The 23,911-nt window shown below is 38.6% G+C and overlaps 1 protein-coding gene across 18 annotated transcripts in view; it reads right to left on the reverse strand.

Annotated features, from left to right (window-relative positions):
• The window catches only part of TENM2 (teneurin transmembrane protein 2), a 1,545,179-nt gene that overhangs the window by 61,217 nt on the left and 1,460,051 nt on the right, over positions 1–23,911 (reverse strand). For all 18 annotated transcript variants that reach the window (XM_072145937.1, XM_072145941.1, XM_072145939.1 and 15 more), the window contains one exon: positions 2,929–3,139. In XM_072145937.1, the coding sequence (XP_072002038.1) occupies positions 2,929–3,139 (211 nt within the window). The remainder of the gene's footprint in view (positions 1–2,928; positions 3,140–23,911) is intronic.

The raw sequence follows: 23,911 nt of genomic DNA on the forward strand, positions 1-23,911 counted from the left end.
TCATAGTCTGTATGCCGCCAGAACACTGACCTGCCACTGGAAGAAAGAAGAGGACCTGCGGGGTACGTCGGAAAGGGGAGTGGTGTTTTTTTATGTGCTGGGGGGACAGCATAGGCGCAGGCTGGCTATATACTGGGGAGGGACTGGCTGGCTGTATACTGGGGCAGGGGCTGGCTATGTATATGATGCATATATACTGTATGTATAAGTATATAAATGTATATAATTGCTAAATGTGTGCTTTTGAGTGTATAAATGTGTGTAAATATGAGTAAGAATTGTTGTGATTGTATAAACATGTGCGCATTTACAAATAAGTATATTTTTTAAAGGGAAAAGGGGGCCCCCTGTAGACGTCTGCCTTGAGGCCCAGCCTCTGGATAGAAGCTCATAGTCTTGCATCACAGGTGGCTGCATCATAGATTGCAGTATAAATTGATGTTTCCATCCTGATACTATGTCCTAGAATAGTTTATGGCCCAGATGTAGCAACTTTTATGTTTCAGAAGATGAAACACTAAAGGAGTCAAATAGGCAGCATTCACAGTCTATGAATTTTATGTTCTGCATAACCAAATATATCCTTTTATTATAAATCGGGTTGGGAAGATTTACAGAAATATATCATAAATAATGCAGACCCATGGATTAAGTAACATAGCTTAGCAGTAACTAATCTCACCACAGTAAAATTTGCATAATTCTGAGGGTCGCGAAGCCTATGAAGGACCCATGAGCATAGGGACCCAGATGTGTGATGGCAACCATGTCTTACTCAATGTCACATCTTCACAGGACTCCCATGTGGAGCTAGTGACAGCCATGAAATGCAATGATTTTCAACATCATACAACTTACAGAATATTGGCTTATCCAGTTCTTACAAGACTCCTTACATTTAACTCCATGGAACCCGAATGCGCATCTACAAAATACATGTGTTTATCTATCTTTATATAAACTCAAATTGAAATTTGCCTAATTTACTAAAACTTTTCTAGCAAATTCAGAAAATGCATCTTATGATGAGTGTCGCCCATTTTGTGTGTGTTTTGGTAGCTGTTGACCTCACTGATATATGGTGGCTAGAAATCACTGTCTCTAAATGTAGAAATGTTTCTGAAAGCTTTTGCCTGGGACGGACAATAAGACCACTCTAGTTGGTGGCGGTGTTTCTCCTGCTATTGATTATATTGCTGCGATCTAGCCTTCAGTCATTTTCTCCCATTATTGTTTGAAAGCCATGAGTTTCTCTGTTTACATTTAGTATAAAAACAGGCTTTCTTGTAAGGGCTAATAAAAGGCACATAGAGGAAGGCACTGCATCTTACATACATGGCAAATTGGCAGGTAGGGCACTTTGGAACGGGATTTAATAGTTTGAAGGTAATTCTCTACAAGCTGTGTTTCTTGACACCGAAAACTCCTGGACTGGCTCCTGGGCTTAAGGCAAAAGGATCAAAATGACCTGTGCCTCATCGCCGATAATGGAATCCCTATCACCGTCTGGGAATCAATCTTCCACAGTTAGTGTCTCTCCCTGTTTCACCATTACTTACTAGCTATCTGTCAATCCTAGAGCTGAAATACCCATGCAGTCTGATCATTTATGTGCTAATAGTAAACACAGGGACAATCTTTCAATGAAGCAGTTGCCTATGGTTATTAGAACCGTTTCCATCCCCTTTATGTTACAATTAAGTAGGAATGTTATATCACTGCCAAAAACTATGTCTTTAACTTCAATTTATGCCATCGGCTAACATAATGTTCTGGGAATGCTATGCAGTTTTCACTGCTGAAATGAAAACTATCAATTTATATTTCTTTCTTTAGCAACTTAAGTAGAAGTTGATGGTGGAGGAAAGTGTACTGTCAAGCTATTACCAGCTTTAACAGGTCTTAATGGTCTCTAGGGGCCTGACTGATCTCAATTGACCTTGTAGCTCAGATTGACAGTTCAAAACCCCCTGCAGGATGTCTCATAGCCACAATAACAATCTAGCTAAACCATTTGTCTCAGTAATACAGTAAAATAAACACTGTCAATGGCCTGTCTGCTGGCTCCACTAAGTACCAGCCATAAACAAAAGTACAATGATAACTGTACCTTATAGTGAAATTTCTGCTATTTATGGGATATGTTTTACAGGTTTCTTTGTCGTACCAGACTTTACCATTACATGGGATCTCGTTTATAATAATTGATTTAATAAACCATCAGTTCTTCTGTCTACAATCCAGACATTTGTCCCAACAGCAATAAAAAAGTGCAGATTGATCCTTCTAGAATGAACTGTACATACGTTTCATGTGCTTTACCCATGACATAATACAGAGTTCACACCAACTAGTCATTCAAACTACTCTTATAGAAAATAACTTAATATGTGTTTACTCTACACAGAGGAAATGGTCTTTAGGAGAAGGTTCCCTGTATTACTGTTTCATAATCTTAAAATGGCCACTAACATTTCAACAAACTTTGCATCAATGAATAGTAGAAGTGACTGCATTATTAGAATATCAAAGGACATCTATCACCAGGGTGAACCACTGTATGCAAATGAGCCTTATTTGCTGAAATGAGAATACCCCTCTAACTGATCTAGGGGGCATTACTATTAGTGATCTGATCTGGGGGCAGGAAGAGCGTTAGGGAGTGGAAAACTTTTGAAAATTCCACAACATTTCAAAATTTTGCAACTACAACTAAATAAATATCTGGCACAATATAATGTTTGCGTCTTCATATATTTAGGCTGCGCATACAGTGAAAAAAGTGGACATTAACAAACCCTTAAACATACAGCATCTACAAACTGGATGTTTTTTTTTTTTTTTATGATGGATGCCCCAGCTGCTAAAGGATTCTTCTTTTAACTTCATATGATCCTCTAAATCTGTATTAATCTTTCTATTTTGTACCTGCTGTTGAAAGGATTTTCTCCCGGAATGATGTGCGTGCTGTCTTTTCCTACCAGAAGTTTGATTCGATCATAAAAAGACTTTACTGCCGGTGAGCCTGACTGGCTTTGCTTGATGATATCAAGAGGGTCACGTGATCCACGGCAAAGTAAACTTGACTGACAAGTTGTTTGCAGACAACAGTCAGGGTCCAGGCAGTCCACAAGCCCATCTGAAAGGAAGTTATAGAAGAGAATGAAGAAGAGCCACTTAAACAGATATACATAGCAGTAAGTCACAGTGCTGAGCAGCATACTCATAGATGTCTTCCAGCCTGACACTTGTTAACCTATTCTAGCTTCCAGGGAGTCTTAACTTTGTCATGAACAAGAACTCATTCTTGATTTTTCCCAAACAAATAGGAATCATTTCATGGATCATTTATTAATTGTAGTGCAAACACACACATATATATATATATATTTATGCACACTTACAGTCTGCGTGTTATGTGCAAGAGGTTCTTTAGGTGTGTACGTAAGTTAAATTTGTGTGCAAGTCGGAAATGTATATTTTATAATTGTAGCTCTAGACAAATTTTGTTTGTCCCAGTGACAGTTTGATTTTCTAAATTTTGTGCTTTAATTGGAACAATGATTATCAATAAATTTCCTTACAGACACCTTACAGCCTGGGACTAAAATAAAGCATCCAAAGAGCTTCACTAGATGTCACAGTGTACAGAGAGCTCTGTCTGTAACTAAATATATAAGAATAACATGAGATCCGTTTCTTCTACAGTCTTTGAACAGTTGCTATAATTAACAACATCGTAAGCAATGAAAATAAATATTAAAATAAGAGAATGTTCATCACTCAATATGTGAGTCTATGGTTTTATAGCTGTTCTGGTTAGGAAATAATATCTGCCAGAGAAGCTGCAAAAAGGGTGGTCCGCACAGGTTCTAACCCAGTGGTGGTGAACCTATGGCACGGGTGCCAGAGGCGGCACTCGAAGCTCTTTCTGTGGGCATCCAGGCCATCGCCCCAGCATACCAGACAGGACTCATAGAATCTGCAGTTCCAAGCAACTTTAAAGATGCTGCGTTCAGTGATATTTTAAAGTGATATTTACTTGGTTACTTGGGACTGTAGGAAGAGGCAGAATATGTAGACAGGGCCAAATTATTTTGGAGGACCTCCTGCTGGCCCCATGAAATGACACTGGAAAGAAGCTACAATTATGCACATTTTCCCCTCCTTCTTTCTACTATGTTGGTGTCCTCAGGAGGACAATATGATTGAACGCTGTTGAAGAACATGGAGCAATAAGTTACTGCTTTAATCTTTGGTTGGCACCTTGCGATAAATAAGGAGGGTTTGGGGTTGCAGTTCGGGCACTCAGTGGCTAAAAGGTTCGCCATCATGGTTCTAACCTCTTACTGGAACATGCAGAGACATGCAGAAACATGTTGATGCATCAGACTAGCGTTCTACAGCACAACACTTCCTAAAGACACTTTGTTTCTGGTGTATGGAGAAAACTACACTAAATCTTTGAGACAAACCCGGTTTCTGGACATTATGTGACTTGTGTTCTTCACCTAGCTTCTGTGACTGTCCCCTACCAATTCCCTTTTATATAATCTGATAATTCAGTGAGCTTCTGTACAGCTTTGTTAGGCAGACAAAATTCAGCAGAAATTTATGAGTAAAAAGCAGTAGGTTTCTGGTGTATTCATAATTCCTACAAAAGCAATAGATTGGGAAAATGTATTCATTTCCACAGCTTGTATCTGGACTTGGGGGATGTTTATCAAACTACAGTACTCAGATCTCTCTATTCAAACTGCTCTACAACACCTTACCCAAGAGCTTGCTACAGCTGTTACTCAGAGCAGAGGGGCTATGCTGTGATCATTAATGTGATCTCACACAGGGGTGAACCAAGTCCAATTCCAAGTACAATGCTGAAAATTCCTGAACTGCTGCTACTACTTTTAACACACACAAAATTATGACTACACAGATCTCCAAGGCTGCTAACACTGTCTGCAGCTTTGAATGGTCAAAATTGCCGCGTGACTCCCTTTAAGATTGGAAAGATGCTAAATGTTACATTGACTATACTGCTAATATCTATAACGGGATGAGCATCACATACTGTCCATTGGAGGACACTGCTACATTCACTTTCACAAAGGCTGAAATAGCTCTACGAATGTATGACTTATATTAGTCACAATGGTGTCAGTGCTTTTATAATGGACACACAACCTTATAGGTTCCCCTCACATTTTCCAGACAGTTGTAAGAATATAAATGGCAGCACTGTATACCCTTCTTAGAGCTGATCCGTCACTACAGGTTGTTCATTCAAGTCCTTGCTATTAAAGAACAAGCGTCAAAACGGAAGGCGAGATTTTTGCAACTAATCTTTTAAATGTGAAATCGATAGCGCCACAATAATGTTAGCATGTCTTCGAAATGAGGTACTTTTGTGCTAATGAAATAAATAAGAGATTCCGTTAAGCTGTTTGCATATGACTGATACAGAATGACACAGACTAATTGGGCCCATTGCTGAGAATCCTACTAACAACCAATCTGCTAGATTTTATCTTAACGCAGTTCTCAAGTCTTTGTATTCTGGGATTAAACACAAGCTCAGTGTTTCGCCATAGAACAGAATGAAGCAAAGGATCAAGCACTCAAGTCATATTTCCTGACAACTTTCCAGCAGATTTGCTGTGCTGGTGAGTGGGTATATTTACACATCTCTAGAAATAATTATTCTACGTAATGTTTAGCTATATCTAGAGCCATGCTTCCCGAAGAAGATTTTGCACATCCTAATGACTATGCTTGGCTCTGTTAAGGTGTAATTGTCTTCTTCTTGAACACACATATATGTTCTATGACACATTTTATGTCTATTAATACGTGTGAACCTATTATTCCCACATGACCTCATAACGGCAGCATGATAATGGGCTTCTACAGGCAAGCACTTTTTGAAGACACTGAACTTTAAATTGGCACACCAATCTCCCAGTGGCCTGTCAGTCAGGAGAATCACATCATTGTGCCAGTGAGCCCCTTTGGATATAGTCTGACATTGCAATCTCCACTAAATTACCCTGTCACTGCCAATCTTGCAGTTATCTTGCAAACAATCAAGTAGGCAATCAAACTGCTCAGAATTGCCAGTTCAGGACCTGGGAGGTTAGTATGTCTCCATTCAATACCAGCATAAAAGAATATCATTCTTTTGACATTGAATGAGAGACTTATATATTTATTTCTCATTTCCTTTATAGCAAAGGGCAGCACTCTATAACATCTGAAGATTCCCTTGAAGACCACCATGACTTTCTTCTCTCTGTGTCACAGTACATTACTTGTATAACATATATATCTGAGGCAATTCATAGAGTGCGAATGGAATATTGGGAGCCTGTCACTGGTTATTACACATAGCGAAGACAGTGGCAGTCCTAGGCATAGGTATGCTGACGCTAATGGCGTCTCCAGTTCCCAAAAGATCAAGAAGATAAATCATGTCCATTCACCCATTAAGATGGCTTGGGTCAAATGCGTAGGAACTTGGGGTGATTAGAATAGCTTTTTGCCAATATTCAAATGCTAATATAGTTTATTCCAGTATATATTTATATTCTCTTTGTAATGCTACATGATATTTCTTTTACCACCTAGGAATATAGTTTTGTCTGTAATGTCTCGCAGAAGCCTTAATTCTCATGCCTGGGATAAGAACCAAACCATGAAAGAACATAGACTACCACTTCTAAAAGCATAATTACTGTTGCAAGATGTATGAAAGGAGCGTATGCTAAGATGTTGGTACTTCAGCTAGAAAGACACTACAATTATAGCTACAAATGTTTTGGGTTGTGTTTTAGACTTCTGGTTTATTCCCCTTTTTCCATTGATTCCTTTTATTTTCTAACCTCACTTTTAAATAAAATTTCAACAGATCACAGGCTGGACAGGAGTCATGTTCTGAAGGTTACAGTGAAGCTGATAGTAAGGGTTAACTAGCATGTCATGATACGGGATGGCATTGGTAACTAGTGATAGTTGTATTGCTGAGAGCCACCTTTAATCCATAATGGACCAGTGCATTTCCTAGATTATTAATCATAAAAAGGATCCAATAATACCATAATTGTTTTCTAGACCTTGTAATGTGTGAGACCCTGGCAGTTGAACCTCAGATCTAATTGTCCTGTGGGGAGGATTTTCAACCTGCGTCATGCCAATTATACCATATCCAGTGGTTTAGTCCAACAAAACCAGCTGCACAGAACTGTTGATAAATGTAAGCTCATTGCCCTGCATCCATAGCATCAATGGAGCAATAGGGACAAGTGCACTGCTGTGCCATTCACAGTTTCTGTTCCACTGGAACCAAGTATAAAACTTGCACTAAAATGTATGAATATCTATTCCACAATCTTTAGTTAAGACATAATTGTTTAGGACATTTTATAAGTTTCCCAGACATTAGCTTTTCCTTTTCTCCAATGATTTGTTATTTTTTATTTTTATGCAAACAAACTTCAAAGTGCACCAGGGGTGTGTCCAAGCTTCCTTCTGTAGATTCTCTTTTTATAAAGTCTTATTATGTGTCAGCTTTGAAACGAATTCCCAACTACAAACTCCAGCCACCATCATCCAATGGAAGCCATTGGGGCTCATTTGCTAAGGATCGTGCACTGTACTTATGTCTGACTTTGAACCTTTTTCAGGGTTTGCATGGCTTCAACCGGTATTTAAAAGGTGTCTGTGCTGGGATTGTGTCACACATGCATTGGCTTCCATGCAACACAAATTGGGGTGGCGCGCCGTTGGACGATCCAGCAGATTCGCACTGAGAGCGGGATTTAACTTTCAAATTGTGTCGCAAGACAATGCACTTAAATGCACCAGGAAGAAGAAGGTAAACTCCGGTGGACCTGAGCAGGGAAGCGTCACATGTAGTATATTGGGCGCACGATCTTAGTGAATCGCGGACAGTGCGCTATTGTCAGACAATGCACTTTCGGTGAACTCCGTTGGACAGGTAAATGTGACCCATTGTCTCACCTTGGCTTTATTGTGCATAACTCATTACATCCACTGAAGTTGCTCCTGATTTCATCTTCATCTACGTCATTCAAAATCCAGACTGATATTTTCTTCTGTAACATTCTATAGCCCTATTGATTTCTATTGAAGTCAAACATGGGGTTAACTTGTTTCACTGAGGAGCGCAAAGTATTATTTTCAGATTTTTCTTGCTAAAATGATGCACTATAATTTTAGCAAGCCACATGCAACTTGCAAAATATTCTCATGAAGCGCTGTTCAGCTTTTTTTAAACACAAAATAATTCATGATATTCGTTGGTCAATGAAAAACAGCATAAAGAATCTTATGATAATTATAGCTTTTACTGGAATCCACTAAGATTCTGGTCGGTTATACAATTAAACTAAAATACGAAATCAAGAGAAATTCAGCAAGGGGTAATTTAAAAATGTGCATAACAATCTTCCTATTTCCATACGCATGAAGGAAATAAATAGATTTGACTGGAATAAGGATTGTACTTGGTAAATGTAGATTTAATTTACATAGTGAGTGGATTCATGCTACACTGAGAACATCTGTTCCCAAAGGCTAAGATATCTATATACCTTTATGTGATAATAGTCATTAAATATAGGGCTTGGGTTAACGTAACTAGTGAATTACAGTTGGGACACCTGAACACCTGTAATAAGAGTTGAACTGAACATAAGCCACATGGATTCTTGTGTAATCTCATTACTTCATGTGCCGGAATAAGGAATAGCTTCAAAACAGCCTCTGTATTATGAAGACACACTGTACTGGGATTGCTTAAATGTAGGCACGCATTGGGGTCACTCAAAAAGAAAGTCAATTGGAATCCTGAACTTATACCCCCAAAAAACGACAATAGGTAATGTAAATATTGCTCCAACTATTTATAATCCTAAAGGGTACCCCATAATCTGATATTTATGACCTATTTTATGGATAAATGGTGCTTATAATTATTATGGAAACCCTCTTTAGGGCACCCATACATTTTGCATATTAAATATGGATTTCCAATGTGGAAAATCCACAGTAGTACAGTGGCATTGTAGTGCACAGGATTTGGGTAAATCCTATACACACACTGCAAAGCAGATGAGTCTGAGGAGCTCTAGGCTCCATTAACACCTGTGGAGCATGCATGCCCTCGGGCCTCATTTGCAGACTTTTAAAAGTCCTTTTTTGTAAAAAGCAGGGTATAAGATGCTAAACAGATCCTGACGGAGGGGGCACACACCTTTTCCTTTAAAGGGGTTATCTGAGTTTAAAGGACATCTACCACCATTTTCTCGGTGGTAGACTGTCCCATATGCCACCCTTGGTACCTTATGCTCTCTATGGAGCCTCTTTGCGCTTCCTCCGGAGCCCCCGCGGTATGGAGAAAATAAACTTTTATACCTATTGAAATGAGACGGAGGCGCTCAGGTTCTCATCCTCCTCGCTCCGCCAAAGGCTAATTTATCTAAAATCTGATGTGAGATGAAAAAAACTCTCCTCTTTCACACAGAGAAATGAAAGTTGATGGGTATCCACTAATCAGTAGAGATTGGCCATAAAAGAGAAAGCAGGGGTCATCTTGATTTACTGGGCAGCAGTATTGAAATTAGAGGCTGGACGATTTTAAGAGCTGGAAGGCCACAAGGGGGTGTTAAGCAGGGAATGATGAAAGAAGCGTTTTGTTGATTTTATGTTGCGGAAATACCAGAAATGTTTTTGAGCGTTATGGGTGGATGCATGATGGTAAATGAACCTATTGGAACCTGTTCATGGTGCTCTGCCGTTGTGAATGTGAACATCCATGAGGTTAACTATATCACTGTTGGATAACACGATTTGCTGAAATGAAATTATTTTGTTATAACACATCATTTTATTTAAAGACTAGAGTTGCCAAGTTCTATTTAATTCTTATAGATTTTGTTGCAGCTATTGTGAAGGGTAGAGTATAGACTGGGTATAAATGTCGGTTTACACATTCCTTTTGTAATATAAGATTAACGGTGCTGAGGATTTCTATTATTCACTGAAAACACGAGGAAGCAATTAAATTTTAGGTGCCGCTGTGGAAAAGCAGAAACTGACAGGTGCGAATCAAGTGAAAAATAATTGAAAAAAAAAATATGATCCATGGCAGTGCAGCGGGTTCCTTCTGTGCAGCGACAAATTGTAAAAAGATTACAAGCATGAACACATTTCCCTGTAAATACTCTAAAAGTATAAAGCTGTTGCCACCAACATTAAGATCATGTAATTCACAGAAAGAGTAAATATCTTACTGGGGGCCCAATAAATTTATTGAAAATATGACATTTTTTCATGTTTTTCAAATCAAAGACAACAATGGATAGGGTGGCTAGAGCAAACACATTAAAATTTGGGATTGGAGTTCATCCGAATCTGGAATTTTTAAAAAACCTGTTTGTAAACCCAACTGGTAACACCCATGATCAGTGCTGCGCACCTCCATTTAGGGTCAAAAATTTAGCTGTCCATGTTTGTTCAACACTAGTTGTAATCCATGAACCATGATAATCTAGTCTTCAGTTGTGACTTTGTAGTGTGTGTTGAAAAATGTAATACTGCACTATTTATAGTAGATCTCACTTTTCAAAGAAGCCGTAATGTGTACATTTTCCAATGTTTTTTTATTTCTGCATTTTGGCGCCTTTAAGCATCATTATTTTTTATTTTATTCTGTAGGAGAACATATTTGTACATCCATTTTTTTAATGATGACCTCTCCATCTGGGTGCTAGAACCTATACCCTGAAGTGGTTCAGAAACTTTGCTCTGCTTGCTCTATCTCCTCTATTAATCCAGTGTCAGGAGGCTGCTGGAACAGCTGATTGTTGTAGGGTCTGAAGTGAACTCATACTCTCTCAAGCTATATTCACACACATATGGGGGGCGTATATACATCCGCCTTAGCCGGCAGGTGCCCTACAGGAGCAGTATGGTGCCGCACAAGTGCGGCACTGTACCGTTCCATAACCTGTGAAAAGATAGGACATGTCCTATCTCTTCCCGGAGTACGGCGCAGTGCGCAATGTTCCTCTATGGAGAGGGGCGGGGGTGAGCGGCGCTTGAAAGCCGATCCTATGTCTAGCTTAGATGGACAGCAAATCTACAGTACTTGCAGTCAACACATGATTAAAGGGGTTGTCCGAGAGTTCCGAAAAAAAAAAACTATATGTGGCCAGGAGCGGGCTGCTTAAAACAATAAAGATGTACTTACCTTCAGGTGCCCTCCGGTATCCAGCGCTGTTGTTGCTCCAGTCGCGCTGTATCCAGCTTCCGGCCCGGCCGTGGCCGGGTACGCCTATACATCCCTATTCACAGCATTGTGAATGCGGGCCGGAAGGTTGTTGGGTCCGTCCGGAAGCTGAATGCAGCGCTGCTCCAGCGGCCATGTTTGTTTACATGGCGCCCGGAGCGGAGCGACAGCAGCGCTGGATACCGGAGGGCACCGGAAGGTAAGTACATCTTTATTGTTTTAAGCAGCCCGCTCCCGGTCACCTATAGTTTTTTTTCAAAACTCGGACAACCCCTTTAATAATAATAATAATTATTTATATAGCACCTACAGATTACGCAGCCCTGCACAGAGCTTACCAAATCTGTCCCTGTCCGCAATGGGGCTCACGATCTAATGAACCTACCAGTATGTTTTGGTGTGTGGGAGGACCCGTAGGAAACTCACAAAAACATGGAGAGAACCTACAAACTCTTTGCAGATGTTAACCCTGGGACTTGAACCCAGGTTCCCAGCACTGCAAGGCTGTAGTGCTAACCAATAAGCCACCGTGCTGCCCAACATTTCATACAACACTTGGCCCTATGGTGTATTTTATTTGCAGAGCTCTGAAAATCCCCTGCCCCCTACTTGACACAGCATATTATACAAAGGTATATCACTTTTTTATTTTTCCATCACAATAAACAAGCGGCTACCTGAGGTATTGTGCAACAAGTTTTAGTTTTATTGAAACCACTTTTAGATACATATATTATATAAATTTACTTAAAAAGAAAAAATTTAATTTTCGACAGTTTTTAACTGCAAATTCGCACCCACTCACTGTGTAACATTACTAATCTCTTGCCCATCTTAAGTTCTATCTTTTACACAATGAAAATCCTTTTCCTTAATTAAAAAGGATATTTATAGATTCCTATTTCCCAAGACCCACCATTTTTCTAACAGAGATGTTTTAGGGGGTTTTATTTTCTCACAAGACATAGCTTTGGGATGCATATGACTTTAATTTTTTTTTTTGTACGTTTATTTTTCTTGTGGTCACTGAACAAATACCATGAGCGTTGTATAGGTTTATATTTTTAAATTCTTTTTATTGCTTTTCCTTGTGGAAGTAAGTTGTGTTTAAGCTTTTTTCCTTTTCTCCTGATGCGGCTGTGCTATGTCCCTATACCTACTAATAGGGGGGATTCCTCTCCTACATATGTGTCTGCTAACACACTAAGGTGCTCACATGATCATTTGATGGCTTTCAGAACTTACCGTTTCTGGTTGATGCCTATTAAAAATCTTAAGGCATATGGCACATGGCGGATCTGTGCCTAGCACTACGTTTGTCTAGTGTGACTGGTACCTTTGTCAGAAAAAGACTATGCAAAAACTGAAAGTATTTTAGTTAGGTCACTAAAAAGTTATATATGAGGTGAAATGGGGTTACATCGGCCTTAAAGTCCTAAAAGACTGAAGGAAATAAGCTGCATTCTCCCCATGCCCATAGTTCTTTATGCGGTTTGTATATTTGCGGTGTTCTTAAATTTCGTCTACATTTAATTGGGATCTTGTTTACTTTGTTTTAGCTGCATCAGGTTGTACACTTTATGAATACTATAATGAGCTTACTCTTGAATGTCATTTATTCAGTATCAATATATTACATTGCTAAATATTTACCACCTTCTCATTGCCAATGTTTCCTGCTTTCAAAGTAATGGAAGCCAAGATTCCTTGCAGAATGAGTGTAAAGCTTTTAGGCAGCACCTTTTGGAAACCTAGTCTTTATGTGCTGATCATTCACACAATAGTTTGTAGGTAAGTGGGATGTTAATTGTTATACAAATGAGCTGTGTCCATGCTCTTCTGCATTAGGTCCATTATCACACTGGCCTTATAAAAGTATTGTATAACTCTGAATGCATGCAGCATTGCAGTACCAATAATTTTCAATTTAAAACACAACAGCCGTGACACAAACCTTTGTAACAAGACAACACAAATAAACATGATGACATATGGGAAGTTGTGAAATGCCATATAATAAAGTAATTCCCATAGACGTACTCAAAATTCTAATATATTACTATATTTGTTATTAGGCATATGGTAATCTGTGCTCAGTTATTCATGGCATCTAGGCAAGAAACTGCACAAACTGAAATGCATTGATGTCAGCTGATTCTTTATGCAGACTGCAGGAGGGTGACAGAGGAGGCAACAGGCAGGTAAACAGGGTAGTGGGGGGGGGGGGGGGTCCGGTAATGCCCCCAGAGCCCTTCAGCCTGATTTACATGCAGATAACGTCTTTTCCAAAAGGAACCAGCTGGCAAGTATTGATAAAAGTATGGAGGGGTTAAGTTTTTTAAAGGAACCTACCATTTAAATGAATACACCCAAAATAAATACTTATTGCACTTATCCCTAAATGGTTCCTTTCCATGGCTGCAATGTAAAAAATTTTTTTTTTTTAATTTTTACATGCCGATCACCTAAGGTAAGTCCAATAACAGCAAGTGAGTCCTGTATATCCATTGTTCCCTGCACTGCCCTGCCTCCCTGTTCCTGATTAGTTCTTGTCCCATGGAACAAATAATTAGGGACTATCTGCCAATATTCAACAACAGACATACTTCCCCCTGCTCACCTCTGTAAGGCTGAAGAGAATTCCTGATAATGAGGAGCAGGTGCGGTAGAGACAGTGGATCTGTGTGACTTGGTGCTGTTACATCATTAAATACTCCCTCAGGAATGTGGTGTGAGAAACACACTCGCTATATGAAGAGAAATCAACCTTGCTATTCACCCCTCCCTCAGGAATTCACTTTAGCTTGGTTATAAGCCTCTGTGAGGAGGGTGGGGTAGCTTGACAGTCTTTTTAGAAGAATAGTGGTTCTAATCAAAATGTCACACTTTCACAATTTTGAAACATGTCATAAAAAGTGATCAAAAGTTAATAGCAATAAACATTTTAGCTCGTTCTGCAAAAAATGACACATTACACAGCTCTGTACACCACAGTATGAAGTTATTTGCACCAGAATATTTAAAACCTAAGCTACTTTTTTGTGCATAGGGTTTTAATTTTTTTTAAATCTCACAGCATTTGAAATTTTTTTCTGGCTTCACAATACACAGAATGGAATATTAAAAACTTACACTAGGAAGTACAAAATTGAGCAGAAAAAAATTACCTCATACAGCTCTGTACAAAGTTATAGAGTTTTGAAGGTAAGGAGTGAAAAAACAGAAACAAAAAGAGCCAGGTAATGAAAGGATTAAATCCTCATGCTTAAAGGGGTTGTCCACTTTCATCAAATAATTGATATGTTTTTCTAACAATTTTCCAATGTACCTTCCTCGCTGTATCAATTTTCTAGATCTCTGCTTGCTGTCCTTTCATAGGAAGCTTCTATGTTTACTTCCGGTGAATAAAAATGTGTCCATAGTCATGTGATGGACATGCAGGTGCATGATCCGTTATTATCACACTGCTCCGACTACTCTGATACTAATGGCTCCTGCACCTACATGTCCATCACATGACCATGGAACGATTTCTACCCACTAGAAGTAAACATAGAAGCTTTCTATAGAATGACAGCAAGCAGAGATCTAGAAAACCATGAGAAATTGATACAAAAAGTATATTGGAAAATTGTATAACCTTTTATTACGCAAATAATATAAATTATTTGCTGCTTTGATTTCCTATTTTGAAATTGTTCTTTTTTTGTTGTTGTTGCTACATTAACCACAAATCAACCATATTGGTTGTCTCCTGGCTAAGCTCTTTCCATACATGCTGGTGTCAGCTGCATTTCTGATGTGAGCAGGAACCTTGTTGTTTCATATGACCATGTTATAACCGGTACTCTATAATGCATTATTTTGTTTGTATCCGTACCACATGATTTGTTAAATGCTTCAGAATTTGATTAAAATAAAGATTTATCCTTATTATTGATCACTTTATGATGGTACGGTAAATATCTTTGGATGAATTCTATCCTTTATCTTGTTGGGGCTTGATATTTTAGATTTCTGTGATAGACCTTGTATTGATCCCATTCCATATGTGAATACTTTGGTAAGAGGTCCTTTTCATTTACAAGGTGCAGCTTTGAGTATTATATTAGTATTTTTTAATTTTTTTTACATTTTTTGTTTGATGTATTATTACTTTGTATGTGTGGGTGCACACTTAATGTTAAAGTACTTAAATTACATTTTATTTCACATAAAAAGTTAGACCATTTTTATTTTAAAGTTTAAATTGAAATATTTTCAAATGTTTGAAGAGCTGTCTATTGTATTGATATCTGTCTTCCTTTTCTTAATATTGAGCTTGTCTGTTTTTTAAACCATATTTAAGTTAATAAAACAATTTGTACTACAAGTCTTTCCATTTTACTCCTGAGTGGTTTATTAGGTTTTGTTAGGTGTGGATATAATAGGTGATGGTGTTGCTATCACCTCACAGGGGTATGATTTTTTATTGTGTATAAAATCTGACATTGACATGGGTAACACCTGCCGTGTTTCTTTGGAAGATTCTTAGACAGACAGCAGGAAATAAACCTTCTAATAATCTCTGGCCCACAGGAATCCTCCCAGTCTTATACTAATGGACATAAAGAAAAGGAAAACAAAGGCACACTGAACTTGATTAAAATCTGTAGTCTGAACAGTTATACATTTATCAATACATTGAATTTCAGTATATGCCTACTGTTTGTTTCTTAAATATATTGATGTATATATAATAATTCTGCCCGCCGTAGAGTTGTGCTATAACCTGCACCAGTAAACAGTGCTTTAACCTGAGTCCCGGCCCTGCCCTTACCCCGCCTGTCATGCCTACTTGGCATTAGGGGGCAAAATGTTGCAATTGCCTTTGTGTGCCTTGCACCAGAAAACTGGTGTGCAATGAATGATAAATGTCCAGCGTTCATCTTATGGGAATAAGTCTCTGTTTTTGTAACTTAAGATGTTAACATGTAAAGGAACCAGAATATTTGTACATCAGTGATGTACACTGCATGTTGGGTGACCATGCTGAATATTGTCTACTGCTGAAAGAGCACGGGGTCGGCACATAAACAGCAGAACTGACAATCAAGAAATGTGAAAATGTTTTCTGGGTCAAATAATCTTGTTTAAATATAGCGTGGATGGCTAGGGGTGTCCAAAATGGCATCAGATTGTTCTATGTAATGTGAGGGAGAGTGATTCTCTGGGTAGTTTCATGCAGGGTAATGTCATTTGTGTAGTAATTGCTGGCATTTTGATCAAGCCTTAAATGGGGTAAACTGCTAAAATATGCTGAGATCAAATCATATAATGTTGGGAATTATTCCTCATATATCCATACTTTTCTATCAATTTATGCACCGTTTGTTATTAGGTTAGGCAGACTTTCAGCAACTTTCTTTCTACTCCAAGCAAAAAAGCTAAATTGAAAGCTTTATAAACGTTTACCTGACATCGTAACTGCACTTTTCAGTATAAAATGGTTGATGGGGCAGGCAGAAAGTGGTTGGACATTCACCGTATTGATCATTTTGCACTGTATTTTGTTTACATATTAGTTTCCATTTTGTAGAAAACAAAAGCCGCCTGACACCCCCGCGACCCGTCTGTCTGGTCCCATTGTAGGTGTGCGGGGAGATAAAATAAGCAGGCTGTTGTGTCCCTATAATTTGGGGCTTTGTAGTAAATGCGGTGTGGATGAATGCGTGCTTCAGAAGCAGATCACGTTTGCAACACTACACAACATAAATGATATGAGCTGGCGATGCATAACCGCTTTTTCTATTACATTCTTTGAAAGTCATGATTTATGCAAGTTGTTGAATCCTTTGACAGAATGTTCATTTAAAAGCCCCCTACGTTTGTTAATAAATGTAGCAGTAATGTAATCTGCTGTTAAGTGAGATTTAATTAGGCTGCCGCATTCCGAAAGCAGAAAGTCCATCCACATGTACAACTTTTCCAACCAATGAAGTATCAAATCAAGATAAATCTAGCTCGTCTAATTTTAACCCATATATTAGTAAATCTGTAGTAATTTTCATAAATATTCCAGGAATACAAATGGGCTGCACTGGGATAATAGATTTTGCTTGATACTGTGGTTGATTTCCATAACTACTGAATTACAAAGGCTTCCCTCCCACTTCCAAAGATAAATGCATTCTCTGCAACCCATTAGCGCATTGCTATTTACCAGACTTATAGCCGCGCAGGGGGATATAAAACATTTTGGACACTGATTACATTAACTCCTTCAGTGCTGGCAAGCTGCCAATAACAAATATAAGACATGATGAAGTGAAGGGCTCTTCATCGCCCAAGTTTCCATTGCATATTCATAACCTTGGATTTACATATATAAGTATTGCAATCAATGTAAGAAATGGCGATGGAAGGAAAAATCTATGTATTCTATGCAAGATATAATTTAACGGGGGGAAAAGCCAGAAGAAGTTTAACCATTGAATTTAAAGCTCCGAAGTTTTGTCGATTAGAAAGGGATATATTTCCGCAGGTAAAAAATGCTGAGATTAGAAAAAATGATGCGAGGCCTCATAAGGCACAATAAATAAAAGCATCATACTAAGTTTTACAAGTTTTATTGGCGCACAGGTCGGGCTGTGTCTCTTTCAGAAAATTGTTTTGCCACCTCCTCTTGAAAGCATGGCAGTTATATCGCTCCCTGTGATATGTAGTTGATGGTTATTTTCATGGGGACATATAAGCCTGATTGAATTCTTTTCCTCAGGCAGAAAAAATTGGGGAGTGGAGAATAAACTGTCCAACTAAGAAAATGTAAAGTTGCTCTGTAAAATTCAGCTACTTCTTAAAGGAAACCTACCAGTTCAAATGGTAGGGGTAAGCTGTAAATACTGAGCACCAGCTCAGGGTGAGCTGGTGGCGGGGCTTACTTTCGATGTCTCCGGCAGTTCCTATGTAGGCGCCCACACAGTCGTGCACATGTGGCGCCGAAGCAGCTACAGCTATAAACTTTAAAAACCAATACAGCGGTTAATAACACTAACAAAAGTAAGCCCCGGCACCAGCTCACCCTGAAAAGATCCATCTGATTAAGTGATGGCACTATGATCATCTATGCTGAGCTGGCCCTTCCTCTAAGAGAATATACATACTTGTACACTCACACGTGTGAGTATAGGAGTGTAGAATTGTATAAACATATTTGAATATACACACATTTATATACTCTTACACACATTTATGCCACATATATGACTTCATAGAGCCGCTGACCACATGGAGGAATTTGGGCGATAAGAGACTCCTAGCCCTGTTATCCCCTCCTAAGATATTTCTTATCTAATCTCCTACCTCAGCTGTTTACAGTGGAAGATGAGCATTGTGGTACACATCCTCCGTTCTTTAGTGTGGCAAGGTAGGTTGCTGGGCCCCTAACACTGGGGGCCCTGTAGCAGCTGCTACGGCAGTAGTTCTGTCCCTGCTGAGAATGATAGGTATTATGATTCTGTACTGTGTTGCGTCTAGCTGTTTGCATATGCAGGGTTGCGGCACGACCCATCACTTGACTGTTAAGTAGGTTGTTTAAGATTTTCTAATACTAATCTGACCATTTGTAAGTCCTAATATCCAGGCTTTATTATGATGTGCAGAAGAAAGGCAGAGAGGAAAATAAAAGATTGGTGGCCAGTTTAAGATTACCTGCATGCGAAGGTGTGATTTACCAGGTTGTTTGCAGCACAGGCAGTTTTTTCTACTGTCATCACACAGTCTACAGGACCTGTGATACGAATTTGCATCTCGAGCAGTTGGCTCATACACGAGGCGGTGTAAACTCAGTTGTGTGTATGAACCCATAGAAATGCATGAGAAAATGTTCTAGCCATTGGAACAGCAACTTTTACACATCCCCAATGTTCGTGTGCATAAGGACTAAGGTTGGGAACGTATGTAGCATAATTGCAGGGGCGTTAGCATAACTAGGAGAGGTTGGGTCCCATAGCGACCTTCCTTTTAAAAAAAAAAAATATATATATATATATATATATATATATATATATATATATATATATATGTATATATATATATATATATATATATATATATATATATATATATACTTTGACATGTTTATAGAATCCCACACATTTAGTTCTACACTCTTACACTCTTATATACATTTCTACACTTATACATACAGTATACACATATCAAATACACACATGTATATTATAATCAGATAAATACAGTATAAACACACCATATACAGTATATACATAAACATACACCATTTACACATTACAAATATAATATACATATAAACTCATAGAAAATATAAACACATCACATACACACATCCATAAAGGCAGTCAGGCAGTCTTCTTATCCCAGAGGGTGTCAGAGGCCATATGACTTCATGGAGCCTAGGTGCTGAAGACCACATGGGGGAAATAAATGACTAGAAGCAGAGAGGTTCCTAGTGCTGCTGTACTCTCTCCCAACATTTCTTATCTAAGCTGCCAGCTCAGCTGTGTAATATGGAATGTCAGCTGTGGATATTCAGCACTGATTTGTTGCTTATTCTCCCTGGCCTCATGGTTCTGTCTTCTCCTCTTCATGCCGATGCACATACACTATTAAGTGGCGGGGTCGCAAGGCGTCATGGTGTTGCACAATGCAAGGGAAGGAAGAGGAGAAGACGGCGGGGAGAAGAAACCAGAAGTGAGTATAGAGATTGTTTTTTTCAAGGGGGCTCAGTGTGGATATTTATTTTATGGGGGCCCTGCTGTGGACAGTTCATTAATGGGGGTGGACTCTGCAATGCAAAGTTCATTATAGGGGGCTCTGCTGTGGCCATTTCATTAAAGGGGGCTCTGCTGTGACTTATATGTAAAGGGCGGCTCTGCTGTGGACATTTTATTAAAGTGGGGCTCTGCTGTGGACATTTCATTAAAACGGGGCTCTGCTGTGGGCATTTCTTTAAAAGGGGGGTTCTGTGGTGGACATTTCTCAAAAGGGCGGTTCTGCTGTGGACATTTTATTAAAGGGGGGTTCTGTTGTGGACATTTCTGTAAAGGGAGACTCTGCTGTGGAAATTTAATTAAAGAAGAGCCAGTACGGGGCTGATTAGGCCATATTAGGTCTCAGGGCACACAGTTGATTTGGACGCTGGAGTCCCTAGTCATGTGAACATCCCATGGGACACTTAATCCGCCACTTAGTAGAACCCAACGCATTGTAAATGAATGATATTCCTAGGGATACACACCACTTCATAAGATGAGAATACCCCTCTAATTTCTGAATCCAGTTCTGAAAGACATTTCAGAAGTTGAAAACATTAATTCCTGATGAATAGAACAATCACCTTGAAGTCCTTTAATTGATGGTTGTTCTTATGTTCTGTGCATTCATGCATTAGGTACAGTAGCTAGTAAAACTGAATAAAAAAGCATTCTGCCATTCCAGCACTTATCAAATTTGCCATTCAACTTTCCTGCACAACCAGGATCTATGAGAAAATAATTGTGGCAGGTTTCCAAATTCTGAAAAAGTTTGACAATCCCTTGGGAACAGATTGGCAGTGTTGTTGGCACAATACTTTCCTACAAGCAGATATCGCCAAGAAATTGAACAGTCATAGCAGCCAATCAATTGTGTTGGAAAATGTAATTTTATTGTAATTGGTTGCTGTAAACTGTAAAAAAAATGGAAATATCATCTACATTTGAAGGTCAACCTTCAAGATAAATACAAACTGTGTATCATGCAAGGTTTTGTTGTATGCATTTTCATGTGTCCCATCCACAGTATTGTACAGTTCAGGAAATTACAAATTTTCCAAACCTCTTCTCCAAGATTTGTGATGTAATGTCGGGGGTCCCTTGTACTGCAGGTAATGTGATGGAAGGTAACATACTGATCAAATCCCCAGGTTTCTTTTAGAAATAGCTGTGGCAGCGAGACACTGACACACGGTTTAGCTTCTGTTTGTATACTAGCTTTTAGTGTCACTGATATTTACAGACTCTAATGTCGTAGGTCTAAGTAAATGGCACAAGGACACATAGACACGTTTGCGTCAAGCAGAGGCTACCAGTATGCTGCCATTTCTACCTCTGAAAATCTTTTTCCATAGAATGCTTATTTTGCTGAAGTTTCAACCTGTGACATCAATGGATTAACAGGATTAATGGAAATAGATTTCTAATCTTGTTTTCTTGCATTTAGCTCCCAGGAGGATGCATAGGCGATGGGGAGTTTTATGTTCCAAAGACACATCCTATCAAATGGTATCTCAGTATTCAGTATCTAAGTAGTATTAAGAGTGGGCCAGACTCAAGAAGTTATTACATACAATGTACTGCTATTTATTGGTATTACAATCAGGACCTTAAGATGCTGGTGTGACTATGACACAATGGGTCCAATACACACAGGAAGAATAGAATGAAACTTTTATGCCTAAAAAGGGGAAAATAAATCTGAAGATAACACGAAACAATTTGTAACTTCAGGAAATCCATAACAATAACGCACTGTAGAGAGGTCCGCGCACAATGGATGTACCCAACACTATTCAGATAAGGCACAATAAGAGGTTGTGTTCTGCTGACTACAAGCTTGTGTCTTGTGTAAGTTTTTTCTTAAGTACACATGTATTGTAACTTGAAAGCTTAGCACTGTTTTACACTGTCAGTACTTGTACACTTTTACTATGTCTACTAGATGCTAGGTTTCCCTAATGATTTCAAAATACAACTTATGAATATATTTGGGAGCTTGGATCACAAAATAACAGTTTCTGGTTGCAAAAGATTTTAGATTATTATTTCCAATATAAAATAAGTCTATTTATCAAGTAAGAGAAATTGGCTGAAATTCAAGGTACAGTATATCATTTTCTGAAAAACTAGGTGCATGATTTTCCTTACTCTTCCGTTCCAATTGTCAGACAGAGATGAATGACATGTTGTAAGTTACATTTTATTCTATCTATCATGCAGCATAATTGATGATTTTTATATCATGAGTAATATACAGAGAAGAGCCTTAAGTTAAAGGTATGCTCATATATGTGCATATGTAAACTGTCTGTGGTTTAAGGCCCAAAGTCTGGTGTGCAGCCCCGAAATTCTAGGGAGGTGTAGTCAGCTTCGCTTCTTTTGGAAACTGCGCATGCACCAGAAAATTCCATCATCTTCTGGGCTACTAGATTTTGGTATTATGTTTTGGCTGATGAATGTACTCTTTTTGTACTCCTATTTTGTTGACGATTTGTAGAGTCAAATATCCCGGACAGTGGGGGTGATTTATCAAAAGTATTGCAAAACAAAGCAGAGGAAAGTTGGTCTCTGATACTGAATGATAAATCTGCTGTAGTTGAACGATGCACCATCTATTTAGTTTGTCTAATTTATGCGTACATTTTGACACAATTGCATAATATTTGACTTCCCTCCCCACGTCTGTATCTAAGAAAGACAATACCTCGTATTTTAACCATTTACTAATCAAAATTGCTAGTGATGACTTGGAGACATACATTTTTCCTCATACTGTTATGCTGCAGAAACCTAAAAGTTGCTTTTTTGCTTTAACCTAGATGTCCATCAGCTTGCCAGCACATACGCACTGTGATCGTATATGCCAATGGAACTGAGATTAATTTTTAACCCCTTAACGTCTGGCAATGCATATTGAAGCAAACACCCGCCACTACCACAGATCGCAGGTGTTAGCATGGCCATTGCCTCCGGCAAAGCTGATGGCGAATGAAGATTGACGCTTCCTGTGATGCCATCCTGACTAGGGCAGTATATGGTAGGATCAATCGGACAACCTAGGATTTCATTATTTTAAAAATATAAAAAAAATTCAATTGAAAGTGATCAAAAGGGTGTAAAGTCCTTAAAATGGCATAATTGAAAGTCCCAAAGAAAGATGACACCATCCAAAGCTCCATACACTGTATGAAAAAGTTATTAGCACCAGAAAATGGCAAAATGAAGAATTATTCAAAAGAAATTCAAAGAAACAAAGAATAAAGTAGAAATGTCATTTGGGGTGCATAGTGAAAGCAAAAAAAATAAAAAAAATTATAGAATTTTGAAGGTGGTGAGTGAAAAATATAAATGCAAAAACAAAAAAGGGCCTGTCACTAATGCAATGAATGGTTGTGAGGAAAGATGATAATAAATGGTTACCTAAAAAGTTAGAGTTGCTAATATAAAGCTAAAGTAATTCCTATTTTCCACAGAAGGCTGTCTAGCACTGCCAGTCTTTCCTTACTGACAATTCTGACAGGGAAAGAGTTAATTCCTCCATTTCAAAGAGAGCAATTACAAACAAGTGTAGGCTCTAGGCTTTCCTCCAGCAGGTAGACCACATGTCAATCATTGTTTGAGTGATCCGTCCTTCTTGGCTGTTTTCCTTAAAGTACAGGTATTTCTGGATACATGAAGTAAGTAATAGAATAATGACTTGCTGTCAAGTGCTGCTGACTCATCACATATCTTTAGATCCATCTGGTCAACGTAATAAGGAGTAATATTCCAGTCTCTTAAATTACCAGAGCCAAGAAAAGATTGGGAGATGGCTGACTTTCTTTGCTCT

This window comes from Engystomops pustulosus, chromosome 4, assembly GCF_040894005.1.
Source record: "Engystomops pustulosus chromosome 4, aEngPut4.maternal, whole genome shotgun sequence".
NCBI lineage: Eukaryota > Metazoa > Chordata > Amphibia > Anura > Leptodactylidae > Engystomops > Engystomops pustulosus.